The sequence below is a fragment of the Silurus meridionalis genome, chromosome 2 (genome assembly GCF_014805685.1).
Source record: "Silurus meridionalis isolate SWU-2019-XX chromosome 2, ASM1480568v1, whole genome shotgun sequence".
NCBI classification, from domain to species: Eukaryota; Metazoa; Chordata; class Actinopteri; order Siluriformes; family Siluridae; genus Silurus; species Silurus meridionalis.
The window spans coordinates 20,374,979-20,401,679 of NC_060885.1; the positions used below are offsets into that span (position 1 = coordinate 20,374,979).

Here is a 26,701-nt window from a genome sequence, read left to right on the forward strand (position 1 = left end):
ACAATAGTCTTGTTGACTTGCTGTAATCACAAGCTTTTATTTTTTTTCAGAAGTGGATTATCAGCTGATTGCTGCACCCCAAAAAATGATTTAATATTTGGCTTAATCACCTTCAAAATTTCCTGAGCTGTAGGCCAATTAGCAATTTTATGCTTCAATAAAAGTTCAGTTAGGTGTTTCCATTTGACCTCAATCATAGAAACTAAAAGGTTTTAACAAGTGGTTGCAGTTGTTAAAGAAAATTCTGTACACAATAGCTTAGGAACAGTAACAGTCAGTTTTAAATTATTACTTAAAAGCACAATAATGTGGTCAGAACTTTAAGATATATCACTATGGCATGTCCAATAGTAAACTACCATTCCATTAGTTAAAATTATGAGTAAGAATTTTGTATTTGCATCCTCTAATATGATCAGTAACCAGTTCTTTTAATGGTAAATGTAAGTAATACTTTGTCTTAAGATCCCAAAAGAAGCACTCAGTCTTGTCTCAGCACAGCTTTCATTAAATGGTAGCTTTGGTGATGGGTCTATAACATTTACAAATGTATACAGTATTCCATATTTAAGCAGGATTGCACAAGGACAAATGGAGTTTTACTGAACTGAAACAGTTCTGATATATAGCTCAGCAACAAGCACATGTTCTGCAGGTGATCACAGACATGCAGATATCATGTCCATAATAATGTCAATAACAGTACTGTAGTAACAGTTTCAGTGGGATTGTTGCACAGCGAACACTGAGAAGCATGTTGAAATATCCAAATGTGTTTATGCTAAATAATTGCACTTTTGTAACAACACTTGTCCAGTCAAATAGGTGGACATAAACTATTGTATTAATAAGCCATATACAGAGTTAATAAGTTGGAACTCTCTCCAAATGATCTTATCTGTTATAATGTCATTGCTAAAGAGGTTTAAAGTGAATTTTTCAGAATTTTTTTCTTTCTTCTTACCAAACTACATCTATCCAAAGTATCATAATGCCATACTGTAGTAATGCCAGTTTGCCAATTCTGCTTATATAGTTATAAAAGGTTTGCTGTACAAATCATTAAAGCTTTAATTACTTGCATTTTCCTTTGGTACTGTCTGTGTTCTTAAAGCAGTCTGTGTCCTTCTGTGCAAATATAGTTGTCTATAAATAACTCTCCAAATACATATTACAAACAGCTAACAGCTGTTTAAGGCAGAAGGCAGACCCTTACCGATATACCACTCGGAACAGGCCTTTTCTACTGGAGTGTTTAAAGGTATACAAATCAGATATTGATATCATGTAGGCTTTATAAGAAGATTATTGTACTGTAGGTTTAAAGTTTCATATTGTGTTGGTAGTTATTTGGTTGTAGATTGGTACTAGTCTTTAGATTCCCACCGCAGTCTTCTTTTGTGTTGTGTTGCTGTGTAGAATGGGGGAGTTCAGGCAGTTTGATCAAGACTTCTACCAGTCTGAATATTACATTAATGATCAGGCCCAAGACGCATGTGGCTATGACCCAGCATACACCAGTCCACATTTCCAAGACGTGTAAGAGTATTCCTGTTATTGACTTTGCTGAAAATGTATGAACTAATTTTTACGTTTTTTGTTATGTTTTGTACTTATGACCAACTGTTCATTTTGTCCTTGGCAGAGATTGTACTTCTCCTACATCAGATGCCTATGCCCCATTAACCGATCCACCTTACTCTGAGCAGATGTTTCAGCCTTCAGCTATTCCTGGGGCTAATGAGCACACTGACTCCTTTGAGGAAGAACCTCCACTGTTAGAGGGTAATGCACACACATGTTCAAATACAATTTCCTGGAATAACACCGTTTTGGAATTACATTATTTGATATAAGGGAGAAATGGCTAGAAAGTGAAGTGATGAACAAAGGAAATTATTGTGCATGTGTCTCATTAGAGTTGGGCATTAACTTTGATCACATCTGGCAGAAGACTCTGACTGTGCTGAACCCGATGAAGCCAGCAGATGGCAGCATAATGAATGAGACAGACTTAACTGGTCCTGTCGTTTTCTGTATTGCTTTAGGAGCCACCCTTTTGATGGTATAAATAATTTCCTAGACATTTCATATCATTTAATGAATTACTAACAGTTATTTTATTACGGAGATTTACTTTATTATGAGTGTAATTAAAGGGTATTATCACAGTGCTTTATTAACCCTTGGTCATTTGCTTCTCTTTACAGGCAGGAAAAGTACATTTTGGTTATGTGTATGGTATCAGTGCCCTCAGTTGTGCAGGAATGTACATTCTGCTGAATTTAATGAGTGTATACACAATATCCTATGGATGTGTGGCTAGTGTATTAGGATACTGCCTGCTGCCCATGGTGGCTCTCTCTGCCTTTGCTATTTTTTATTCCTTACAGTGAGTATCTACAACCACAATCACATATTCATTGTCATAAATGTAACTCAGTGCCTGTAGTTCTGTATTTTCTAAAACCGTTTAATTCACACATCAGAAAGAAATCACATTGAGTTGATTTATTTATTAGAAATCGTGATTAGTATGTAAATTATTATTTTGTGTGTGTGTGTGCAGAGGGGTTTTGGGCACACTGCTGGCCTTGTTTGTGATTGGCTGGTGCAGTCTATCAGCTTCTAAAATCTTTACTTCTACTCTGGATATGGGTGGACAGCAGCTGCTGGTGGCGTATCCATGCACACTGCTTTATGGAGTTTTTGCCCTTCTCACTATCTTTTGATTATCCAAATAAAACGTTTTGACACATCTGAAACCCAGTTTAAAATGGCTCACGAACTAAGTTTCTTGAATTGTGTTTGGAAAAAAAAAACAAGTGGGGATTCATCATAATTTTTTAAAAATTTGGTAAAAAGAATGATGTTATACATCTACAGTATAACATAGGTCTTAAGTCATCTGACATCTTGAGGCTTTGACTGCACTATTATTACTGTATTATTATTACTGCTTATGTAACACACAAAATAAACATGATCACCATATCCATGTGATTGAAATATATTATGATAATATTCTATATGATGCATTTGTAACAAAACTTAAATTTTCATGTTCAAGTTCATGTATACTTACCTTCTCCTGAACACATGATCTTTTACTGCACTTTAACTTTTAGTCAGGGTTACACAGACATCTGTTAGACCTAGTCAGGTAGCTCATGAACTTAAACTGCAGTTATGTGAGATAATCTCCAAACAGATCTGCTCTCTTTCTTGCTCTCTGTCTTGCTCTACCTCTCTCACTCTATCTTTCTCTCTATCTCACTTATAAATAATTAAGGGGCAAACGATATGCGTGACCTTCTGATCTTGTGCATAATTTAGCTTGTACATGTGGAGGAGGTGCAGAAGGTGTGTAACCTTGCAAAGTTCCTCAAGGAGGTGTAGTAAACATTCACTTTTGTACTCATAAAAATGTGTTAAGGAAAAGCAGTTGCACCTTTTTTGTTTGTTGGTCAGGTTTTAATGAAACAAGCTCTTTGATTATACTGTGTCAAAAATGTTCTGATAATTCTATAAAAAATGAGTGAAGAAAATGTATTTAAGCAAAAATGGAATGTGAACAAAATCCTGAAATTCAAGTTACAATACTTTACAACTCATGCAATTCATTAACATACAAAACTAAAAAATGACCATCATTTTCCTCATCTCTGTTATAATAATAAACACACACACAAGGTTTACATTTATATAAAGGGCCTATTTACATGGTCAAACTAATATTAAATAAATAGACATTAAGAAATGAGGATCAAATGAAATATAAAATAGCCATCATTTAGGAACCATTTCATCATCCTGAAAAAAAAAAAGTATTTCAGAGATGAAACATCCCCTACAGCAGTTTAATTCCAAATGCAAGAAACATTTATACATATGTACTTGAGTAACTGCAAAAGAATGATCACACTACAAAACTATGCCATGTCTAAACACATGGTGTATACCAGAGCACGGTCTAATGCCTTGTTGTTTGGAGGATCCAGTCAGACCATAAACAAGATCCATCTAATCCAGAATGTCCTGCAGCCAGAGTTCCTAATGAAACCAAAAAGTCTGAGCATACTGCATTACCCTAAACCTCAGAATTTCCTTTATAAAATTATTTTACTGCAAAAACATCTAATTGACTCTTTGTTTCCTTGTTTTAGACAAGAAAGATCACAGCATTTAACATTTCAGTTCCAAAATGAAGTCCCCTAAAACTAATGGAAAGTGACTGAAGGAGTCCATGTGATGTTAAGGTTTTTATGTACTGAGGCTCCTCATGCAACCCCACTGTCCAGATGTGATGCCGTGCACTGCTTTAAACTCCTACAGGCAGCTTCTTCACAGACATAGTGTTTTTGGCCTATTAAGGGAAAACACACAATATTGATCATTATAAATATAATGTTGGATGCACCCTTCAAAGCAGAGGTCTGTATATAATCCTACCCAAACCTCACCAGGACATTTGCTAGAAGAATATTATTCACAGATAATAATAAAGCAGAAACTAATGGATTAAGGCAAAAGAAAAGTTCACATTTTGGATGTGTATGAATGATTGAAAGAGCTAAGAATTTGACCACCAAAACATACCTGCCATCTGTACGTTCTTTAGTTCTGACAAAATAACATCCAGGTTTTTTCATAAAAAAATAGACCACTGAAGTATGTAAATACAATTACTCTTGGGAAGGGGTTGCTCATGTTGGACTCTAATTAGAGGATGAGTTCACATCCCACCTCCACTAAGCTGCTACTGCTGGGCCCTTGAGCAAGGCCCTTAACCCTCAACTGCTCAGTTGTATGAACGAGATAATAAGGGCGCCTGCCAAAGGCGCTAAATGTAAATATACTCTCAACACAAACACACACACACACACACACACACACACACACACACACACACACACACACACACACACAAGCATTGTTTAGGCTACATTCCTAGTGCATACTATGTCTTTGGTTACATTGAATCTTCTCCATTGGTAAGTATTAATCCTATCTGTTTCCTTTAGCATTTCTAGATTTTAAATGCATGTTAAAATTATTGCACTTGACTGATAATAATAAGTTTCTAATGCTGCAGCGCGTGCAGTGCGTCATGCGCGTGACTCCGCGCAGCATTTAGGACTGCAATCCTAAACTTTGACCCTGGTATCTTGACTCACCCCGTAGAGTTTGGAGAGATTGTTGAAGAGGACTTGGCCGGCGCTCACTTTGTCCCTCACGCCTCGGACCGTGCCGTTCTTGCTGAAGATGTTCACGCGCGTGCGACTGAAGAGCTGCTCGTGCGCCGCGCTCGCGTACACCAGCAGATCGTCCGGATCGCCGACACCGTTGCTCGCCAGACCGATCAGATGCCCGTTCGCCTCGCTCACGGCGGGGGACAAGGCGCGCTCGACCTCCGCGCAGGCAGCGGCGGCGGCTGTGTCCGAATCCGCCGAGTCTTCGGTCCCGTCCTCGTCCTCCCGGAACACTTCCCGCAGCACCCTGCCGCTGCGCGCCGACGCCACCCGGAAGCGCACGCGCCGCTCCGCTTGGCTCTCCTTCGCGCGCCTCGTCGTCTCCATCACTCAGTTCTCCACCGCCCTACATCATATAACAGCCAGTGGTGTCAACTTAAAGCTCCTGCCCTGATGTTCAAATAAATAACAGTGTCCGGGTGTCAAATTGACGCCTAACGAGTTAATATTATATGAAGCCGTTCCATGGAGACGTGGAAAACAAACGCGCGGGCGCCAATGAATAAAAAATGATCTGCATAAAGAAAATCATAATCGCGACTAAATGAATACTGCTTAAAAGTTTCATCTAACATCTTATTTTCCACCTGCAATACAGAAAAAACGACGCCTGCTCTCCTACCCGAACTTATTCATGTTTCATCACGAGCAGAAAAGGATTGGCATGAATCCAATTTAATAACTGTTCTATGGGAGCGCAGTACATCTACACGCCTGTAGATGGCAGGAGCGAGTTCACCTTCTGTTTAAATGTCTCATATCATTGGCATCGAATAAGTCAACCCGAAATCACTTAAAACCTCATAGAGAGAAGGTTCATCGGGTTTTAACACTTTACTGGTGTGGTTTTCTCAGCATCATGCTCGCTAGAGCATTGTAGAACTTGCTGGATGTGGGAATGCGTACGATTTAGCAAAGTGTGGTAAGCGCGAGAATTTCGCCTTTCTAATACTATTATTACACACGATTGTGACATGTAATAATTCAATTGCAGAAGGAAATGGATCTTTAACATTGACATTTCGTGATAAGACATCAGTGCCATAAAAACAAAGAACTTCGCACAGTTCTGTTAAATGGTTACTTAGCAATTACCATAAACAAATACGTCCTGCTTTCCAGGTCCTATGAATGTACATTGACATGTCATGAAGAATCAGATCAGATGACATGAGTAGACTATTAATAAGCCAGTTTATTCTTCACACTGTGAGTAGCCTGCCATAGTGGCCGCCATGTTTAGATCACGTGACCACAAGGCTTAAGCAGGGGTGAAATTACATACATGTCCATAAAAATATGCATTGTCATATCACCCAGTCCTATTGTTTCTTTAGAGTGAAATGTTGCTCTGGAAGAATTTCAGACCAATACCACCCACTTCAACCATTACCTTTTCACAAACAGGCCTTTGTAGTGCAAAAAAAGAAAAGAAAAAAGATTAATAATCAGATCTTTCTTTTCCTATTCTGTCTCTAGGAGGACACAGCTCTACCTCTGCCATGTTAATCTATATTTAATGTGACTCTCAGAACACACCTCGATCTCTAGTGTTGTGATGTCATATTCACGTAGCAGTGGTGCTGAGAGAATGCGCTTGAGAAACGGTTTAGCAAGATGAAATCAATCTACATATAAAATATTGGTCACAAATTGTTGGTCACTTTCTAAATTATGAAAGTATATTGCGTTTACTAACAATTACACATCAGTAAATAGTTTTTTACAAATGCAAATATGTTACAAACCATGCATTAAATCGTTAACTTTTATGCCAATGCACCAATCCGAATTAGTGAATTTTACCATCCGAAATGGAGATGAATGAATGAATGAATGAATAAATAAATAAATGAACAACAACATTGCACAAGCACCCAAAATGTTCCCATGTTAATGAAGGTTCTTTCTTTGTGCTAGATGCTTCATATCTGACCCCTATTTGAAAGTAAAGAACACCTGCATTTCTTTTTGGACAGGTGTTGATGAGAAGCTCTGCTTTAGTGATGTACTTTGTTTTATGCATTTAATACATTGCTTCATGCATCAGTTTGAAAACCTAAAAGAATTAATACATGTGATACAGTACCAAGATCATTGCTGGGATGCTTTTCTGTTCACTACAAATGTACAGAATGGTTATACTCTAGTTTTTTCCTCAGCTTTGACCAGTCTGTGCATTCTCCGTTGATCAGCGGTGGACACGAACCATGTACTTGAGTTAAAGTATAGATGCACTCTAAAATATTACTCCAGTAAAAGTGCTCCCTTTTAAACTTTCACTTGTGTAAAATTACAGACATATTTGCCTTTAAATGTACTTAAATATCCAAAGTACTATAATGTTTCTATAATAATTTTTGTCAAAGACTCTTTGCTTAATCAACTCAGTTTATGTGAAAAGACTCTGTTACTCTTAGCACACCAATCTATTAGAAGAATGATATTAATGAGTCAAACATTAATTGATATCTATTAAAATGATCATGAGCCCAAAGTGATTGACAGGTAGAGAAATAATCAGACCAGCTTGTCTGGCACAAAGCATCATGCCATGTTCAAAATCAATGACATCACAGATTTTTTCCATTCTGATGTTTGGTGTGAGTTTAACCAAAGCTGCTCATATTTAAATTATTTTTTTTATGAATTATATGAATGAGGGTGTGCATAGGTAAATATGTAGTAAGCATGTGTCTCTATAATATTATAGATGTACAAAAAGTGTGCTCCATAATCACATGTATTAATACAGAACTCTGACTACACAGTCATATTGATTGTTATATTATTTAGAGTGAGTCCAAGATTTTGATGTAGAATCTTTCATACTAAGGCAGCATTCTTGTTTTGCCTATATCTTTAAAAATGGATTTAATTTGTAAAAATGAAGTTCTTGTCTGGATCTTGTTAGTCCTTGTAAATGAAGAAAATTTAGTTTTCTTTTCTGGCCCACAGGATAAGATGCCACCATGGCTCAGAGGGTTAGAAGTAGTCCGAAGTTTGGGGTGCCTGCAGTAGTTTCATGCCTCATCGCTCTGTTCTGTGCCAACGTCCTTCTTTATGTTTACCTGGATGCTCTATACGAGGACACATCCCCATCTTCAACACACATGCACTGCTCACCAGGCTATTTTAAAGTGGGCACTATGAAAAACTGCACTCCGTGGTTGCAGTGTCCTGAAATCCGTGCTAATATCCGTCGCCTCAGACTGATTGGACAAGGAGCTGTAAAGCAGGTATAGATATTTTAAACCTTATAGGAGTTTTGGTGACATGATGCAATGTTTCTACTGTTCCTGCCACCCTGCTATCTGTAAGATTTAACAAGTTGTGTTTGTGTTGCAGGTCTACCTTTCAGAGTGGCAGGGGCAAAAAGTAGCACTGTGTGCCTTATCCTCAGAGCAGTATAAAGCTGATTTTCTTCATGGGCTGTCCATGCTACGTTCCTTGCAGAGTGTGCGTGTGGTAGCACTTGTGGGTGTGTGTGAAGAAGATGGAGTATTTGTTACCGAGTACCACCCTTTGGGATCAGCCCTGACACTTGATTCTACTCTTGCTAAGGATCGTTACCGCTCTCAGGACACGTGGCATGTGCGCTTGCGGTTGGCGCTGGACTATGTTGTCTTTCTGGTGTTTTTGCATAACAGCCCAGGGGGTACCCGTGTCATGTGTGACTCGAATGACCTGCACAAAACACTCAGTCAATTCTTGCTGACCTCTGACCTGCGACTTTTGGCAAATGATCTGGATGCTTTGCCGTTGGTGGACCCTCGGGGTCAGGGCATAAAGTGTGGCAATCGTGAACTGATGGGTGAGTTCGTTGCTCCTGAGCAGCGGTGGCCTTATGGTGAGGTGTCTTTCTCAGATGACCTCATGCCAGGCTACAATGAAAAGTCAGACATCTGGAAGATTCCAGATGTGACCCATGCTCTGCTGAGTCATGTCCCGGGGAGCGATGTTATCCACTTGCACCTCTTTGAGATCCATGCAGCATGTAAGAGGCAGGATCCTAAGCTACGTCCATCAGCGCATGAGGTCCTCAGTGTTTATCGTTCTGTTTATGACAGCATGAAGGAAAGCCACACAGAAAGTGTCAGAGACATGCTGTGAATTTCATATAATTCAGTTTGTGTGTTTGGCACAAATAGGAGGCGAGAGACAGTGAAAGTGGTGAGCATCAGTCAGGACAATAGGCAATAAAATATGTTCACATTTTTGTGCATCTTTTGTTTAAAAAAAATTTACACATTTAATAAAGTTAAAACATGTTTTAGTATACTGACATATATTTTTTTTTTTTTTTTATTTATAATTATAGATTTTTTTGTTTTTTCTTTACACCTCACACTATATTAAATAATATAGAACAATTATTTATAATAATTATTTATTCATAACATTTTGTGTGTGTGTATATATATGTATATATATATATATATATATGTATATATATATATATATATATATATATATATATATATATATATATATATATATATATATGTGTATATATATATGTGTGTATATATATATATATATATATATATATATATATATATATATATATATATGTATATACAGTACAGACCAAAAGTTTGGACACACCTTCTCATTCAAAGATTTTTCTTTATTTTCATGACTATGAAAATTGTAGATTCACACTGAAGGCATCAAAACTATGAATTAACACATGGAATTATATACATAACAAAAAATTGTGAAACAACTAAAAATATGTCATATTGTAGGTTCTTCAAAGTAGCCACCTTTTACTTTGATTACTGCTTTGCACACTCTTGGCATTCTCTTGATGAGCTTCAAGAGGTAGTCACCTGAAATGGTTTTCACTTCACAGGTGTGCCCTGTCAGGTTTAATAGGTGTGATTTCTTGCCTTATAAATGGGGTTGGGACCATCAGTTGTGTTGTGCAGAAGTCAGGTGGATACACAGCTGATAGTCCTACTGAATAGACTGTTAGAATTTGTATTATGGCAAGAAAAAAGCAGCTAAGTACAGAAAAACGAGTGGCCATCATTAGCAGCAGACACATCTCTACAACAACTGTTAAGAGGAGACTGTGTGAATCAGGCCTTCATGGTAGAATATCTGCTAGGAAACCACTGCTAAAGAAAGGCAACAAGCAGAAGAGACTTGTTTGGGCTAAAGAACACAAGGAATGGAAATTAGACCAGTGGAAATCTGTGCTTTGGTCTGATGAGTCCAAATTTGAGATCTTTGGTTCCAACCACCGTGTCTTTGTGCGACGCAGAAAAGGTGAACGGATGGACTCTACATGCCTGGTTCCCACCGTGAAGCATGGAGGAGGAGGTGTGATGGTGTTGGGGGTGCTTTGCTGGTGACACTGTTGGGGATTTATTCAAAATTGAAGGCATACTGAACCAGCATGGCTACCACAGCATCTTGCAGCGGCATGCTATTCCATCCGGTTTGCGTTTAGTTGGACCATCATTTATTTTTCAACAGGACAATGACCCCAAACACACCTCCAGGCTGTGTAAGGGCTATTTGACCAAGAAGGAGAGTGATGGGGTGCTGCGCCAGATGACCTGGCCTCCACAGTCACGGACCTGAACCCAATCGAGATGGTTTGGGGTGAGCTGGACCGCAGAGTGAAGGCAAAAGGGCCAACAAGTGCTAAGCATCTCTCGGGGAACTCCTTCAAGACTGTTGAAAGAACATTTCAGGTGACTACCTCTTGAAGCTCATCAAGAGAATGCCAAGAGTGTGCAAAGCAGTAATCAAAGTAAAAGGTGGCTACTTTGAAGAACCTAGAATATGACATTTTTCAGTTGTTTCACACTTTTTTGTTATGTATATAATTCCACATGTGTTAATTCATAGTTTTGATGCCTTCAGTGTGACTCTACAATTTTCATAGTCATGAAAATAAAGAAAACTCTTTGAATGAGAAGGTGTGTCCAAACTTTTGGTTTGTACTGTGTGTATATATATATATATATATATTGACGCATGCTGTACATTTCAATATGTTTAAATAAAATTAACAGGTTCATAAGGCTTGATCATATTTTTAAGAAATAAACGTTTAGAAATCAAATAAATGTGGATGGTGGATTGGTAAAAGCATAATTTTCACTAAATCACCTTAGAAGCATAGAAATGTTTTTTTTTTTTTTAATGATTGAACAGGCGTGTTTTCTGACTAAACAGAGCAGCAGTCTAAGGGCTTTAAACTCAGTAGAGTGGAAAATAAGATTAAGTGGGATATAATCGTAAAAAACAGTCAAATATGAAGAATGGTTTTATAAATATCTTGAGGTTACAGGTGCCGCGTTTGTCTTCCAGGGACAACTTTAGTGGCAACGGTGCCTTTAACAAGCTCCAACTAAGGAAGGAACCGGAAATACGTCATTTGTTGTCTCGGCGTACTCGAATCGTTTTGGTTGTTTGCGTTAACGGGGATTTGTGGTGCTATCTCAGGTACGGGTCTGTCCGGTACTAACAACAAACCGCTCAGGCAGTGAATAGAAACAGTGAGTCGGCCGCTCTGTCCGTTTGTTGATTCCAAAACGGAGCCGCCGAGCGCGCCACTGCCATCATGAGCTCGGGCCAACCGAGCGACAGAAGCGAACCAGAGGAAGCTCGGCTTATACGCGCCTCCGACCGGGTGTTCCGTGAGGACGAGAGCGAGGATGAAGAAGATGATGATGAAGATGATGAGGAGGAGGCGGCGGCGGAGGGGGTAGAAGAAAAGGACGCGCGCTCGAGACCTTCGCCCTCGGCGTGCAGGCGCATGAAGTCCCGAGCCAAGCGCGGCTCACGGTCCGAGTCGGCGGCGGACGTCGCAGCCCCTAGCGCCAGATCCGCTGCGCGCGAGTCGCTCTTCTCGTGGCTGCGGAACCGGAGTGTGCGCAGAGGGCCGCTTGTGGACCCGGCCCGGGACAATTTTCGGACTATGACTAGACTTTATTCCTCCATGAGTCCTGCGAGGGACTCGATGAACCTTAGCACCCAAACTCACGGTGCCGTGTTTAACCTGGAGTACTCACCGGACGGGTAAGAAAGACTCCCATCGGCTCATAGACTCACTAAAGCAGTGGTTTTTAACCATAAGTGAGCTGTAGGAAATGATCCAATTACACTTAATTAATGCAAAGAAATTTATTTACTAGCTGGAAATAATTTGGCTTTTTCGAGCGCCTGTGACTGTGACGTAGCACTGGCAGATTAACGGGAATACTCCTCCTTGCCAGTAGGTGGCGGTGTAGGCAGCGCAATGCTGTCCTTCATTCATGATAAAATAATTATAATAATGCGGGTTGGCAAATAGGCCTGACAGCAATGGAAAAATATTTGAAAAGGGGTAAAGTGTTAAAAAAAAAAAAAAAAAAAAAAAAAAAGGCCTGGTATGAGTGGTTGTCAAAAGAAAGCAGAAAGTCTTTCATGTGGATTTTCCTGATTCAGTGATGCTTGGTGTGTGTAAGGGGGGGAAGCTCTCCATTATTCCATGATCCCAAGCAAGCTTAAACACTATCTCCACACGAAACAGCTGTCAGTTCAATACTAGAACGCAGATTATATTGTGTGCCTGTGCGAACACACTGAGAAACGCAATCATAATGAAGAAAAAAAACACAAAGGTGAATAAGAGAGCTCTCAAAGACAGGTGCTTGGTGCCTAAACTCGTAGACAAATTTTTTTTGTTTGTTTAGGTCAGTGCTGACTGTGGCCTGTGAGCAGACAGAAGTGCTGCTGTTTGATCCCGTCTCGTCCAAACATATCAAAACTCTGGTGGAGGCTCATGAGGACTGTGTGAACAACATCAGGTACATCATCTAAGAGCCTGGCTGAATATGCTCCATTTGTGCATTTTGCAGTCCAGGATTATACTGATTTAAAACTGATTGAAATCTTGCCACTGAAACCACCAAAGCAAATCCAGGGAACATTTTATCAACATTTTATCATTTTATCATCTATCAATGCAGATAGCTGATATGTTGCACTTAAAAACTAGAAAGAAACCACACTGGATTAATTGTCCAAAAATGTACAAAACTCAAATTTAATGGTGTAAATGAAAGTTTATCTGGAAATTTTGCTATGTTTCCACACGGACGGTTTTAATTGCCGGATGTGTGCATTATGGTGGATTTTGGTACTTGAATTGAGGCTTGGCACATCGGTACAAAAATGTTTAATGTTAAAATTTTTAAAACATTTTTTTCCTTTTATATTTATTTATATTTATAATATAAATGGTCTAACAAATGCGTGCTGAGCGTTAATAAAATAAGTGCCGTTAAAATGAATTTGCGCAAATATATATATATATATATATATATATATATATATATATATATATATATATATATATATATATATATATATAATGAATTTAATATCCCAAAAACCTCGACATGTGAAATCTGTTTACAAACTGATTATTGCATTGTTCTGCAGGTTTCTTGATAACCGGTTGTTTGCCACCTGTTCTGATGACACCACCATTGCATTGTGGGACTTGAGAAAGCTGAACTCAAAGGTGTGTTCGTTGCACGGCCATGCTAGCTGGGTGAAGAACATTGAGTACGACACACACACTCGGTTACTTGTTACGTCTGGCTTTGATGGAAATGTCATCACCTGGGACACCAATAGGTTTGTGCTATTGGAATCTCTACCTTTTGGTGTGCTGCATGCATTACATGTGATCTGACTGGTGTGTATTTTTGCAGGTTCACAGAAGACGGCTGTCCCCATAAGAAGTTTTTTCACACACGCTATCTGATGCGGATGCGTCTAACGCCAGACTGCAGTAAGATGCTCATCTCCACCTCCTCTGGTTATCTGCTCATCTTGCATGACCTTGACCTCACCCAGAGCCTAGAGGTCGGCAGCTACCGCATCTTACGGGCCCGACGCACCCCACTGAGCACTGGTATGGGTATTAAACTTTGTACACACTTTGTTTACAAAAGAAAAGTTTTCAGTTTAGTTTAATTACTTGTAGCAGATCTGTACTGCACAGGCATTGACAAGTGGCAGCAGAATAAACAATGTGCAGCTGTAACAAGAAGCAAAATTGTTTCAAACAATGTTTTAATCTTTATCCAAGGTCAGTAATTTTATTTGCAGCTTTTGCATGTTTTTAACATTACTTACAAGCTCACGATAGTCATGAGTTACAGAAAGTTGCAGTCTACTTTTACTTGATCTAAGGAGCTCAAACATGCTTCAGCATGACAATGCTCCTGTGCACAAAATGAGTTTTATGGTTTTCCAAAGTTGCAGTACAATAAGTGAACTGCATAAAGTCTCAGTATATCAGTGCCTGACCTCAGTAAAGCTTTTGTTGCTGAATGGGCAAATCTCCACAGCTATGTGCCTTAATCTACTGGATCTACTGGAAAGCAAATTATTATAACAGCAAAAATTGGGCTGTATCTGGAATGGCATGTTCCAAAAACCACGTGTGTGTAATCTGGAATGGGATGTTCCAATCCCATTCTAGGCCATGTGTCCCACTGTTCCAAATGTATTATATGGTAAACAGAAATTGCAAAATGTAAAAAAAAAATGTTTTTCTCCTTTTAGAAGGTTCTTCAACAGGCGCCAGGACACCAGGCTCTCGCCATGGCAACGACAGCAAAGCTCATCCGCATAGAGAGGGTTAGTTGATTTTGAATTTGACCACATTTTCTCAAAGTTTGCTTATTTGTCAATTCCCACCCACTGGGGTGGTGACTAGTATATGAATCCTACATTGCTGCTAATGTCATGGCAGTTCAATAAACAAACAAACAAACACCCAAAAAATAAATAAGAATGATTAATACTCATATAAATGATCTTACAGACACCTTACTAGTCATCTTGGCTACTGTCACTCTTACTGACCAAGAATATAATGCCATTTCTCTGATCCAATTTTACTAATTTGAGCAGTTGAACTTTGATTCTCCAAATGATTGGGAGCTTGAGTTGGACACTATATATTGTATATTTATTTCAAGAACAAAGTGAACAATTTTTTTAAAATATATTTTTAGGCTCTACTGAACAGTGTGTGTGTTTTTTCAGGTTTGTCTCCAAGGAACAGTCTGGAAGTTTTGACCCCCGAGATCCCGGGTGAGAGGGACCGTGGAAACTGCATCACCTCACTGCAGCTGCACCCCAAAGGCTGGGCCACACTCCTGCGCTGTTCCAGCAACATGGATGACCAAGAGGTCAGGAGCAAACCACTATAGCATTGTAGATGGAAGAATAACTCTTAACTTGCTGCACCAAATGACATTTAGTGTAATATATCTACGTTTATATAAAGTGTAGACGGAAAAAAGCCCATGGACCCCGAGTCATGGACATAGGACAGAGAATGGCATTTGCTTTTTTTTTTTTATTGGTCCGCTGTTAGACATTTCTGTCTTGTGATGAAAGATACCATGGAACAGTTCTGCATGGAACAGTTAGTTATAGATCATTGCGATAAACACAAGAACATTCTGAAGCTTTGTATAATAGGCTATTAGCTGGAAATATTTGCTGGTCTTTACTCTGTGATTTGAGGTCGACAATCCATCACTGGCTTTCACTGCACTAGTTAGACAAGCCTAAGACGTCTCTCTAAACATCATTGTACATACCAGTGAATGTGGGACAGACAGTAAATTGCTTCTATAGGATCTGGCAGGGATAGTGTTCCACAATTTTTTTTTATTTTTTACATTTTATTGTTTTTTCCCTGTTGCTTTTGTACGTGTGCAAAAAACCATTTTGTGCCCCAAGCAGCCATGCTTCCCGTTAGTGTAAATCACCTAGATAAGCAGTCAAGATGCAGACCAAAGTATTACAGTGGACTGATCCTGAGTATAAAATAAGAAAAATTGGAGCAAAGCCAAAAGGAAATAGGGGGAAAAACCTGGCCATATTTCACAGACTCTAAACAGAAAACAGATCTGTAACAGGTTCTCTGTTTTAGCTTTGCAAATCGCATGCTTTTATGGAAGTAATTTAGCTGACTGCAGCTCATCAGACAGACTAGCTAAAGACAATAAATGAGAAAAGGCATGTCAGACACCAGAAACAGAGAACGCTGTTTATTCTCCGTGTGTCAAATTCAGAGTCATGAATGTGATGTGCCAGTTTGAAACAAGACACCTTCGATTTGTCCGATTTATAAGCATTTGAAGATAACTGTTGTCACCAGATCTAAGAGCAGAAGTGTGTGTAATGCTGCACAGGTTGATTTGCAAACTGTGTGATTGCTGTGCTTGTCTCTCTGCAGTGGACATGTGTGTACGAGTTTCAGGAGGGAGCTCCTCCTCGGCTGCCGATATCTCCTCGCTGCTCTCTGCGCCTCACGCACTACATTGAGGAGGCCAACGTGGGCCGAGGCTACATCAAGGAGCTGTGCTTCAGCCCGGACGGTCGCCTAATCTGTTCTCCATATGGGTATGGTGTGCGTCTGCTGGCCTTCGACGAGCACTGTGCCGAGCTCGAGGAGTGTGTACCCGAGCGTACGGCGCTGCTGCGCGAGGTTCGCTCCATCTACTCTCACAGTGACGTGGTGCTCACCTCAAAGTTCTCACCCACACACTGTCAGCTGGCCTCAGGCTGCCTCAGCGGACGTGTAGCACTCTACCAACCCCACTTTTAACTGCCACAATCACGGTGTCTCTGGCAGGTGGACGCCTTCAAAGGGTTCATGTTCACAGTGTCAATGTGTGAGTGCAGGATTGTGTAACTGATTTGAGTGTTTTTATAGCAGTTTGTTTTCTTGTTCTCGTGTAATCACTCCAACTTTCGAATGTACGTGTGCAGTAATGAGCGAAATAGCAATTAAACGGTTTTCACACTGCATGTCTCTGATTGGGGGGAGGGGGAGGGGGTGCATGCAGAGTGCTGGTTTGTGCTCATGGTGGTAGTGAGATTGCAGGTCTTATTTTGCAGTCTTTTATACCTTTTGCATATGACCACTCTCTGGTGTCCAAGCCTGACCTGCATGTCTAATGCTAACCTCCCCCACAACAGTATCATTAACATGTAAAGTAGCTCTGAATGTAAGCAGTACAAACTGAATGTTGTAATGGATGGTGTTTTCTGCCAAATGTTTTTTTTTTTTTTTTTTTAAGCAGATCAGTGTTCACGTAGCTCAGAAATGAGGTGTTTGTGTGATTGTATGTTGTTCGAAAGGCAGCTTGCCTCTTGAGACACTAAATGAAGACATTTTCTTTGCGGGTCTTAATCTGTACATAGTTCAAGCAGTAGGTTTGTGCGAATGTGCGAGTATGTGCGTCTGCTGGTAGATTAGGCGATGATGATCCTCGAGTGAGGTAGTGACTACCATACCGTCTTCTCTCAAACACACAAAACACTCCCAGATGGCACAAGCTGAATCAACACTGTTGCCTATACCTCAAATTCAGGCCGTGCCAGGAACATGTATGCACATTTACTGAGGTTGATTTAGAAGCTGAGCCATCATGTTCTGGGAACTGTAGACAGAGAGGACTATGGGGAAATTGTTATAACTGTGTCAGAGTCTAGCACTTCTTTGGAAGTTGCGTAATGTGCACTGTCTTTCATTTAGTCTTTAATGGAAATGAGGATGATTGGTTCTTCTGCAATGTTTGGATTACATATTTAAAACATCTGGGAAGGAGGAAGAGGGTCTCGGAGGGAGCAGCATTCCTGTGCTGATCTGTGCGCCACTGAGCCGCAGAATAATGTCCGTGGTACAAAACAATAAAGATTTTGGGAGTTTTTGTCACTTTTTGCCCAAAGCATTTTAACTGAATGTGGGTTGACATGTCATTCAGCCTGATTAAATTATCTTTGTAAATTCAATTATATTACTGTGTCCTCAAAATACATTTTGCAGAAATGTCGGCCATCAGCCTTAGCATTAACAACATAGCTGCATCAAGCAATGTGTTTGACTGATAAATAATTGTAATAATTCCTTTCATTTGACTAAATTCTTTCATGATCTTGCATGAAGCCCCTACACCTGATTTAATAATTTATTTATTCTCTTTTATGAGACGTGACTTTTTGAGTAGGGACAACCACATACTCTCCTAATATCTAGCATTTGTTTTGGTTATTTCCAGTGTCCAGGTTGCTTGTTGTAGTTTGTCGTTCTTTGTGCCGCTGCAAACTTCACCAAGCTGTTAGTGTTAAATTGTGTGTATCAGTTCAAGCATGAAAATCATCTACCAGAAATGCAGGAAATACTAAGCAATACTGCCGACCCTTGTGAAGCAGCATGTGCTATGGTTTGACCTGAAGAGCTTTCGAAAGCTAATAATCATTTTTTTTTTTACTGTGCCCTGATATGAACCCCAAAAAACAGATATAGAAAGTAATTTGAATATGCAAACTGGAAAGAAACCAGTCTTGATGTTTTATGATTTTCAATATTTCCTATGGGTGGCACATTGACATAGAGCATAACACTTCCACCTCACAGCTCCAGTGTTCGATCCTGATCTGTGCAAATAATATTGAATTTTGTATAGTTCTCCTCTCGTTTCTCTTGTTTCCTCTTAAACACATGCACCATTTGTCTAGGTGTAAATGAGTGTGTGAATGTTCTCTGGATCCACCAGGACCAGGATCAGGATAAATATGTCACGGGTGATAAGTTAATGAATATTAGATTTCTGTTCAGCAGTGATTTTTGACATTATTTATATCAGACACTGCAACTGCAATGGAACATTTTAAAGAAGGTTTTTTTTATTAAAATGAATAATAAATGGTCTAATTTGTTACATGTGGCTATGGGTGTAGAAAACCAGCTACACCATACCATTTTCACCGGGGAGTTCTTCACACTCGTATTATTTATAAAAACATTCAGTGTTTAAGAGCAGAGCAGAGATGAGACAGAAATTGAATAGTGAACACCTTTTAAAGTGAACCTTTTAAAAGAAAAAATACTTGGGTTCTTTTTGCCCAGTTAAAAATGTCAAATATAAACAAGCCCGTGAGTTAAGACCCCCGAATGCTGCATGTTGGAAATGCCGCATGACCCGCAACTTCATAGGTTACGACTTTCTACTTTCCTTCTATCTAAACATGATCACAGTGTGTGAGGAGGGATTGGCTTGTCTCTGTCTTTTGCGATTTTCCAGCATTCCATTCAGTCTCTTTTGACTTTGGAACGTCGCAGCTGTTGCTCACGCCGGCGGTTCAGAATTTTGGTGCTGACTCTAAGTTTACGCATTCGCATGGCTCTGATGTGGAGCTGCTCGTCCCGGGGGATCTTCCCACCTTTGGCCAGGATCTGTTTGATGCGCTCTTGGGGTGTTCTAACAAGGTTGAAGTCACAGATGGTGGCCTGTGGCTCTGAACCTACAGAGCAGTGACGCATTGCTGGGAAGTAGCCCTCTGCCCACACAACCACCTTATACTCACCAGGGTTCAACAGGCGCCAGTAATCGCCATCAGCAGCTGCAACACACAAGAAAATGTCATGTTTGTAAACATGTATGAGAGCTGCTTAGATTATATTATTAAATATAATATTAGATCAATTCTCCAATGTTTTCATAAGCATACCTGATCTAATGTCATGGTTCAGGTCCTCAACTTTAACAATAGCATTTGCAATACCATGTTTAGTGTCTTTATCTCTGATCACACCTTTTATGCCTCTGTGCACCTGAAAGAGCCGGACAAATCAGCGCATGAGTCACAGTATGGAGCTTGTTCTCGGTACAGTGTAGAAGATCAGGAAGCAAAAAGAAACTAACCTGCTCCATGTAGAGTAGAAGAGACTCCTTGTTATTCTCCCATTCAACAGGAAGCTCAGTTGCATGAGGGAATTTATCACATGACAACTCTACAGTCACCTCAAAGCAATTAGTGTGCAAGTAGCTGAAGTCGTTCATGCCTGCAAACACAAGGACATTAAACTGATAAAGGAACACTGTGGTATATGGGTATAATATGATATTAAAATGGTGAACAATCAATAGTTTAGTCAATGTATGTGTCTCTTTACTTCCTGGGACAGTATGCCAATCAGCTCCATTAATAATATTGTTGTAACGCTGGAAGTCCTCAAAATGACACATTCGGCGGTCAGGGTTGGACATCACCAGATTGCTGGAGGCGTAAACAGCTGCCAGCCAGCGAAAGAATTCATTATCTGCAGTAGGTGTGTCCTCGCGGGGGATCCAGTCTCTTGTGCAGTCGAACGGGTAAGTGACCACCAGCTCTCCTCCATGCAGATTTGCACTCAAAACAAAGGGAATATGCTGCATCCAATTTATTACAGCTCGTGTCTCTGGAGCAACCTTACACACAGGAGAAAGATTTATCACATAATAAGAAGAATCTTCTTCTTTCAGCTTCTCTTGGCAGCGGATCATCTGTCTCCATATCCCCCTGTCCTCTACATCTGCCTCTTTCAAACCAACTACCTGTATGCCTTCCCTCACCACATCCACAAACCTCCCTAATGGCAGCTCCATCCTCAGCATTCTCCTACCGATATACCCCATGTCCTTCCTCTGCACATGTCCAAACCATCTCAATCTCGCCTCCCTAACCTTGTCTCCAAAACATCCTACATTCGCTGTCCCTCTAATAAACTCATTCCTGATCCTGTCCATTAAAAGAATGAAACTTATTAAATATGTAACCAGTAAATGAATTGCAAGCAATACATTTCTTGTTAATACTGAAGTTTGGAGTGTGCATAGATAAACAATTGGGAAAATATGGAAGTAAACTATCAAGATTTGGCAAAGTTTTAGTCCCAGTCAAAATCTTCGAGTTTGATTAATCTGCTAAAACAACAGCGCTGAACCCAATAATTCATTGTAAAAGCATTTACACCACAAAGGTTTTTTGTGTTCTACTCCATGCTGTGTTGCTTCCTCTAATGTTATTCTTGTAGGAGGCCTCAGCGCAGGGAGGTTTTTTAGGAAAGGAAGTGCTCACATTCTTTAAAGATGTGTGTGATCCTGATTCCCTAGCATGTGTTTGTGGTGTGTATACTCCTTTGTGTTGCAGGGTTTCATGCAAAAACCCATATCAGTGCAAATCATTTGTCAAATCCAGAACTTTAATTATTGCCTGATACAAACGAAGTAAAACAACATGAATACTTTTAGGGGTTTTCCGCAGCTATCAGCTTTCAACTGTTTATGAAGTCAAATCTGGTGGATTTGTACTCACATGATTTGAGGCATATTCAATACATTTCAGACTAGTATTACTGTTATAGTATTTAAAAATGTTTTGAAGGCATTAAAAAATGTTTTAATGTAGGCATATAAGTTTATCTATCTATCTATCTATCTATCTATCTATCTATCTATCTATCTATCTATCTATCTATCTATCTATCTATCTATCTATCTATCTATCTATCTATCTATCTATCTATCTATCTATCTATTTATTTATTAGGGTTAACTTGTGAGTAGTCGCAAATTCAGTGCACATTTCTATCTGTCCTAAATGTACCTATACGTTTTTAATACTCTAATGCTATGTTTCCACATCTTGGTGTTTTTTTTTTTTTTTTTTTGCTTTATTCGAGACTTGCCGCATCAGTAAAAAAAATGTTTAATGATATTGAAACCTCTTTATGACCCTGGCCTTTTCTTTTCTTAATACCTTTTCAAACTTATTATACTTTTCCTACTGCAAGATTATTACTGCAATACCATGAGAAATATTTAAGTAAGTCAAATAAATAATATAGAAGGTCTACAGACTGGCTAAACATATAATTTTTTTTAATAGTTGAAAAATACTTATATATAAATATAATATATAAATAATAATATAAAAGACAAACAATGAATAAGAGATTTCGCCAGATATATTCCAAATCCAGATATATTTTTATGACTGTATATTGCACAGAAATTTGAGTAGTTTGGTATACATACTGTTGCTTCAGTTGAGGTGTAGTACTCTGGCATAGGGATGTAGTGGTTGCTGACTTTTTTTTTATCTGTTGCCAGTTCCTGAGCATCCCACATGATGCTGTTGAGGTCGGGGAAGTTATGGTTCATGTCAATGCCCTCATAGCTGTAGCGACCTAAAGCCCAACCAGAAAGCTCAGAACCCTGAGAAAAGCAAATATACACATTATTGAAATTATATGCATAATGTGGTCATAGCACTGTGCAAAAAAATATATATACACAAACAAACCAATAAATAAACACACCAGTATGTTTCATTTGCCTTCAATCTGAGTTTTTAGCAACCCTTCATCTGACAAATAAAGAGTGCTAAATACAAGTTTAATGTCCAGTCTGATTTACGTGAATACTGTTTTTTTTTTTATTTCCACATTAAATAAAGCTAGTTATTGTTCATTCTCAGATTTTAGTATCTTAGTCTAACTAAACTTTTTCTAATCTACTTATCAGCCCATACGTTTAGAATTTAATCTCTGGAGAATCACTTATGGGTTCAGCATAAATGAACTAATGATGATATTGTTAGAACAGTGTAATAACAGCACCTAACTGTTACTAACACACCAAATGCAGCCCATGAATGCTTTGTTTTTATACAAAATTATACATTTGTTTGAATTCTACATTTAGAAGTAAAGGTATTTATCTGCCCAACACAATTTCATGAATAGGTTGACATAATGCTTAAACATTAATATTAGACATTTCAAAAGATGCACAAACCATGAAAAAATTTAATGATGATTTGATAGCACAATTAATGGTACAAAATATCTGTCCTAACCATGCTAACCTGTCCTACCATAATACTATTACATGTCAAGGAAATTTACCTTCTCATATGCTGCTTCATATCCATCAGGGTTGAAGGATGGTAAAAGGTGGATACGTGTGTTTTTCACTAGCCGAACTACTCGCTGATTGCCTCGTTTGTATTCGAGGCAAAGGTACTGCATAAGATTTAACACCAGTTCCCGGCCCAAAGCCTCGTTTCCATGCATTCCAGCAACATAGCGGAACTCTGGCTCTCCTACACGTATTGCACAATTAAAGGATTAGCAGTTTGGAAATGATCTCAAATGTGATATGAAAGTAAAGCAGTTTGGATGTTCTTTTCTCTTGGGAAGAAAAGAACATCCATTGTCTTTACTGGCTCCTGAGTCTGTTTACTTTGGCCATATTAATAATGAAAACCAGATTATGACAAAAATGTGTAACTTGGAAGCACTAACAATTAAAAAACAACTGACTCAAAAGTACACAATCTGTAATATTGTTATCTGTATCCTGTAAGCAAGAGGGCCTCTTTTATATAAACATTATAATGTTAGTGCTGGTTATTAAGGAATGCATGTGTGGTCTGCTGCAAGAGCTTGTATATTAGCTACTAGGCTGCAGTGTAACATAACCGAGCTCTATAACAATTCAGATGAAATTGCCCATAACAGCAAATAAAGCATAACTCACCCAGTTCGTGTTTCCCAGGGTTGTCTGAAATCTCCATGACATAGAGTTTAAGTCCAGTGTAACTCTTTCCAATCGTATAGATACGTGTAATATTAGGACACATATCATTCACTGCCTTCAGTAACTATACAAAGAACAATGATATAACTTCAGTGGTGTGCCAGCGTTGCAACATTTCAACATTAGCTCTAATCAAAAAAGGAATTCAAAATGCATAGTAAATACATACAAGGAAGAAATATTTTTACCTTTCTCATCTCGACATAATTATGGTGTCTAAAGTCCAACTTATCAGTAGAACCTCTCTCTGTTTCTGATATGTACTGGTTGTGAGGATCTATACATACATAAAAAAACAAATAGATATTAGCTTTAAATCATTATTCTGTGCAATTGCTGTGGTGTTGTGAAACTAAACCTGGCATGGGGCAGCCCAGGATTTCAGCTCTAAGGCAGATAGAGCCATTACTGAACCAGCTTTGTGGGTTGATGCGAATGTATTTGGCCACTGTAGGTTCAGGAAAAAGTGCCAGCACAGGAGTCTCCTGGTCCTGACTCCCAACAAACACCTATACAGAGATATCAATAAAAAAAAAAACAAGTTGGTAAAATGACATCTGTGCAGTTAGTTATATATGCAGTATTCATAATTCTTAAACCAGTATCCATCATACTTACTGCTTCTTGTGATCCATTCTTGCAAGGCTGCCATTCCACAGAGTCATTACTGAACTGGACCTTATACCGAGTAACCCAGTGTAAGCTGCACACACACACATAATCACATATTTATGATATTGATCTCCTTTCATTAACTGAGGAAAAGTATTCGGCTGAGCTATTTGAAACACCAGAGTGCTGGCTCACCTCTAATATCTCACATAGTTCAAGCAAATAAATTGTTGCCCAGAGAAAGAAAACATAAGCATTCGATAGTGTAAATAAAGAGTCTGAGCAATAATAAATAAATAAACTGCTTAGACAATATTAGACAATATTCAGAGCTTGCATCCTAATATAAACAACTGTTAAAGGCATTCTAATGCTAAACCTAAAGTCTTACCTAGCAAAAAGTCAAATACTTCGATAGGGAGCGTTTCCTTACACTGAAATATTGAAAAATATTTATAATAACCTCCAGATGGAGCTTCTTCCCTGCAGAATGACCCCAGTGAATAGTGTTGGTCTGAGAGCATCAAACTGCAACCACTGCTCTTTATCCTTTAGTTCAGCACACCATGCTCCATCATACTCATCTCCATCCTCTAGACCTGACTACACACAAGTTATACTTATTTACAATTCAGTGTCAGACTACATACACTTCATCTTGTATAATAAGCACTTTTCAAACCAAACATAAGGAAACATTACACAGTATGGTAAGGCTGTTGTCAGTGCTGAATTCACATGCCTGCTAATATAAAACTCATTTTCCACCATTAAACCACACTTATGGAACATTGGCTGACCTGTATGTTGAGGCGTCCTCGGTGGGGGCCTAAACCACTGCTCAATGATGACGAAGCCTGCAGCTGGTAATCAGCTACTCTCAAGGATTCCAAACCCACTGGTGGACAGTCTGTAGGGGGAGAGAGATACAGAGCAAAAGCAGATGTAGAAAGGGAGAAAAGGGGAGTAAAGAGTCAGAAACTGGCAAAAATCGAGTCATCAGTTAGATGAAGCGTTTTATTGAGACAACTGCAAGGTTTCAATCTTTAATCTTGAACAAAGAGTGCTATCTAAAACTGGTTTGTATATGTTCCCAACATAAACTTAACATAGATTTGAATGATTTGGCTCAGTATCTAATTAATATTTGAATTAATAATTAATATTTGGAATTACAGTTTCATTTCTAACTGGCTGTTTTCAAGGTGTAAAAAGTGCAGCCACGTTGTTTTGTTTTCAACATGTTTTTGCTTGCATAGTGGAAAGATGATCTACTTCCTATCATGCACAACACACTGCACAACACCAGTTTGTTGTGGTATTGTGTGCACACAAGTCCTTTAATCATTACACTCCAGTATCATGCAACAGCTTGTTTTAGTACTTGCATGAAAGTTTACTTGTAATTTCTGTGATTGCTGAAACGCCTCTTCACATCTGGTGAGATCTGGTGAGATCTAGAACACCTGTAAATGTCCCTATACAAAAAACTTGGCAAAGACAGAAACAATAAAAATATCTTCTATGTAAACTATATGACTCTAAGCATTACACCAGATCCAAGACATTTTTTTAACAGATTTCTAGTGTGAATCCAACAGCAGATGATGAATCATTTGGATTAGTTTTATAGGCTATTTCAGGACATAAAGGGTTCACCAAACTTTTAACAAATCTCACACGATATGCATCCATACTTGATGCTGCACTACTTTCCATCTCATCCACAGAACACACAAAAAATATGAATCAAATAGTTTTTTTACTTGCCGGGTTTAGTTATGTGTCCAGTTTCCGACTTTTCCTTCTGCACCTCAGAGACTTTCTGCACTGTGTCCTCCACAGCAGGCGTCCTGGCCCGCTCCAAACCAGTGCCATCATCCCTACGGTCAGTACTGGGAGTTGTTAAAAGAATTCCGTATACTTAAAAGTCACGTTGCTCACGGTGCTTCTCACGGCATCGTTTTGAAAGGATCTAATGAGTCCAAAATGTAGCATCAGCAGCAGCGGCAGCAACAGGGTTGCCAGATTGACGCACGCACCTCGGTAATGCATTGTGCCTCTGTAGCAATTTTTGGGCTCCCACAAGTACTTTTAAAGCCAAAAGACCATGGAAGACCAGCCCAGTAACATAATCCTGTGAGCTATTACCGTAACGTGTATAGTAGCTGAAGTAATAGTATTCTCTCTCTCTCTCTCTCTCTCTCTCTCTCTCTCTCTCTCTCTCTCTCCTATTTGCAAAAACATTAGCAAAAATTGCATGCATCATCATAATTAACGTGGAGGTGATGTGCTAAAAAAAAACCTTGAAGGTGCATAAATGATTTGGCTTGGAGAGAAGAAAGTTTATTTTAGTTATCACTCATTCAT

The 26,701-nt window shown here is 39.0% G+C and overlaps 5 protein-coding genes across 7 annotated transcripts; 3 read left to right on the plus strand and 2 right to left on the minus strand.

Moving 5' to 3' along the window:
- Nucleotides 1-1,187: 1,187 nt before the first annotated feature.
- On the plus strand, nucleotides 1,188-2,895 carry zgc:123321 (Protein YIPF5-like). The gene is made up of 6 exons (XM_046877703.1): nucleotides 1,188-1,261; nucleotides 1,420-1,539; nucleotides 1,646-1,785; nucleotides 1,920-2,065; nucleotides 2,211-2,392; nucleotides 2,570-2,895. Exons 2-6 carry the CDS (start codon nucleotides 1,421-1,423, stop codon nucleotides 2,730-2,732), a joined length of 750 nt encoding a protein of 249 aa, XP_046733659.1. The 5' UTR covers nucleotides 1,188-1,261; nucleotide 1,420; the 3' UTR covers nucleotides 2,733-2,895.
- Nucleotides 2,896-3,474: 579 nt separating this feature from the next.
- On the minus strand, nucleotides 3,475-6,832 carry grxcr1b (glutaredoxin and cysteine rich domain containing 1 b). 2 transcript variants are annotated; one of them, XM_046863302.1, is made up of 3 exons: nucleotides 6,348-6,832; nucleotides 5,178-5,598; nucleotides 3,475-4,366 (listed from the first exon to the last, which is right to left on the minus strand). In XM_046863302.1, exons 2-3 carry the CDS (start codon nucleotides 5,577-5,579, stop codon nucleotides 4,322-4,324), a joined length of 447 nt encoding a protein of 148 aa, XP_046719258.1. In that variant the 5' UTR covers nucleotides 5,580-5,598; nucleotides 6,348-6,832; the 3' UTR covers nucleotides 3,475-4,321. The 2 variants fall into 2 exon arrangements, with proteins under 2 accessions (XP_046719258.1, XP_046719263.1); XM_046863307.1 differs by lacking the exon at nucleotides 6,348-6,832 and having other exon boundaries at nucleotides 5,178-5,902.
- pomk (protein O-mannose kinase) lies at nucleotides 6,011-9,531 on the plus strand. The gene is made up of 3 exons (XM_046863293.1): nucleotides 6,011-6,174; nucleotides 8,211-8,491; nucleotides 8,601-9,531. Exons 2-3 carry the CDS (start codon nucleotides 8,225-8,227, stop codon nucleotides 9,363-9,365), a joined length of 1,032 nt encoding a protein of 343 aa, XP_046719249.1. The 5' UTR covers nucleotides 6,011-6,174; nucleotides 8,211-8,224; the 3' UTR covers nucleotides 9,366-9,531.
- A 1,861-nt stretch (nucleotides 9,532-11,392) lies between these two features.
- wdr32 (WD repeat domain 32) lies at nucleotides 11,393-18,086 on the plus strand. Of its 2 annotated transcripts, none has more exons than XM_046870828.1 (7): nucleotides 11,393-12,293; nucleotides 12,950-13,063; nucleotides 13,701-13,898; nucleotides 13,976-14,178; nucleotides 14,838-14,909; nucleotides 15,321-15,466; nucleotides 16,525-18,086. In XM_046870828.1, the coding sequence occupies exons 1-7, from the start codon at nucleotides 11,836-11,838 to the stop codon at nucleotides 16,894-16,896; spliced, it is 1,563 nt and encodes a 520-aa protein (XP_046726784.1). In that variant the 5' UTR covers nucleotides 11,393-11,835; the 3' UTR covers nucleotides 16,897-18,086. The 2 variants fall into 2 exon arrangements, with proteins under 2 accessions (XP_046726784.1, XP_046726777.1); XM_046870821.1 differs by having other exon boundaries at nucleotides 11,399-12,293; nucleotides 14,835-14,909.
- An 876-nt stretch (nucleotides 18,087-18,962) lies between these two features.
- On the minus strand, nucleotides 18,963-26,386 carry cpxm1a (carboxypeptidase X (M14 family), member 1a). Its single transcript, XM_046872799.1, has 14 exons — nucleotides 26,374-26,386; nucleotides 26,102-26,254; nucleotides 25,132-25,241; nucleotides 24,795-24,934; nucleotides 24,338-24,422; nucleotides 24,078-24,228; nucleotides 23,908-23,996; nucleotides 23,660-23,783; nucleotides 23,026-23,222; nucleotides 22,154-22,333; nucleotides 20,251-20,545; nucleotides 20,000-20,139; nucleotides 19,806-19,908; nucleotides 18,963-19,697 (listed from the first exon to the last, which is right to left on the minus strand). Exons 1-14 carry the CDS (start codon nucleotides 26,384-26,386, stop codon nucleotides 19,387-19,389), a joined length of 2,091 nt encoding a protein of 696 aa, XP_046728755.1. The 3' UTR covers nucleotides 18,963-19,386.
- Nucleotides 26,387-26,701: the final 315 nt, after the last annotated feature.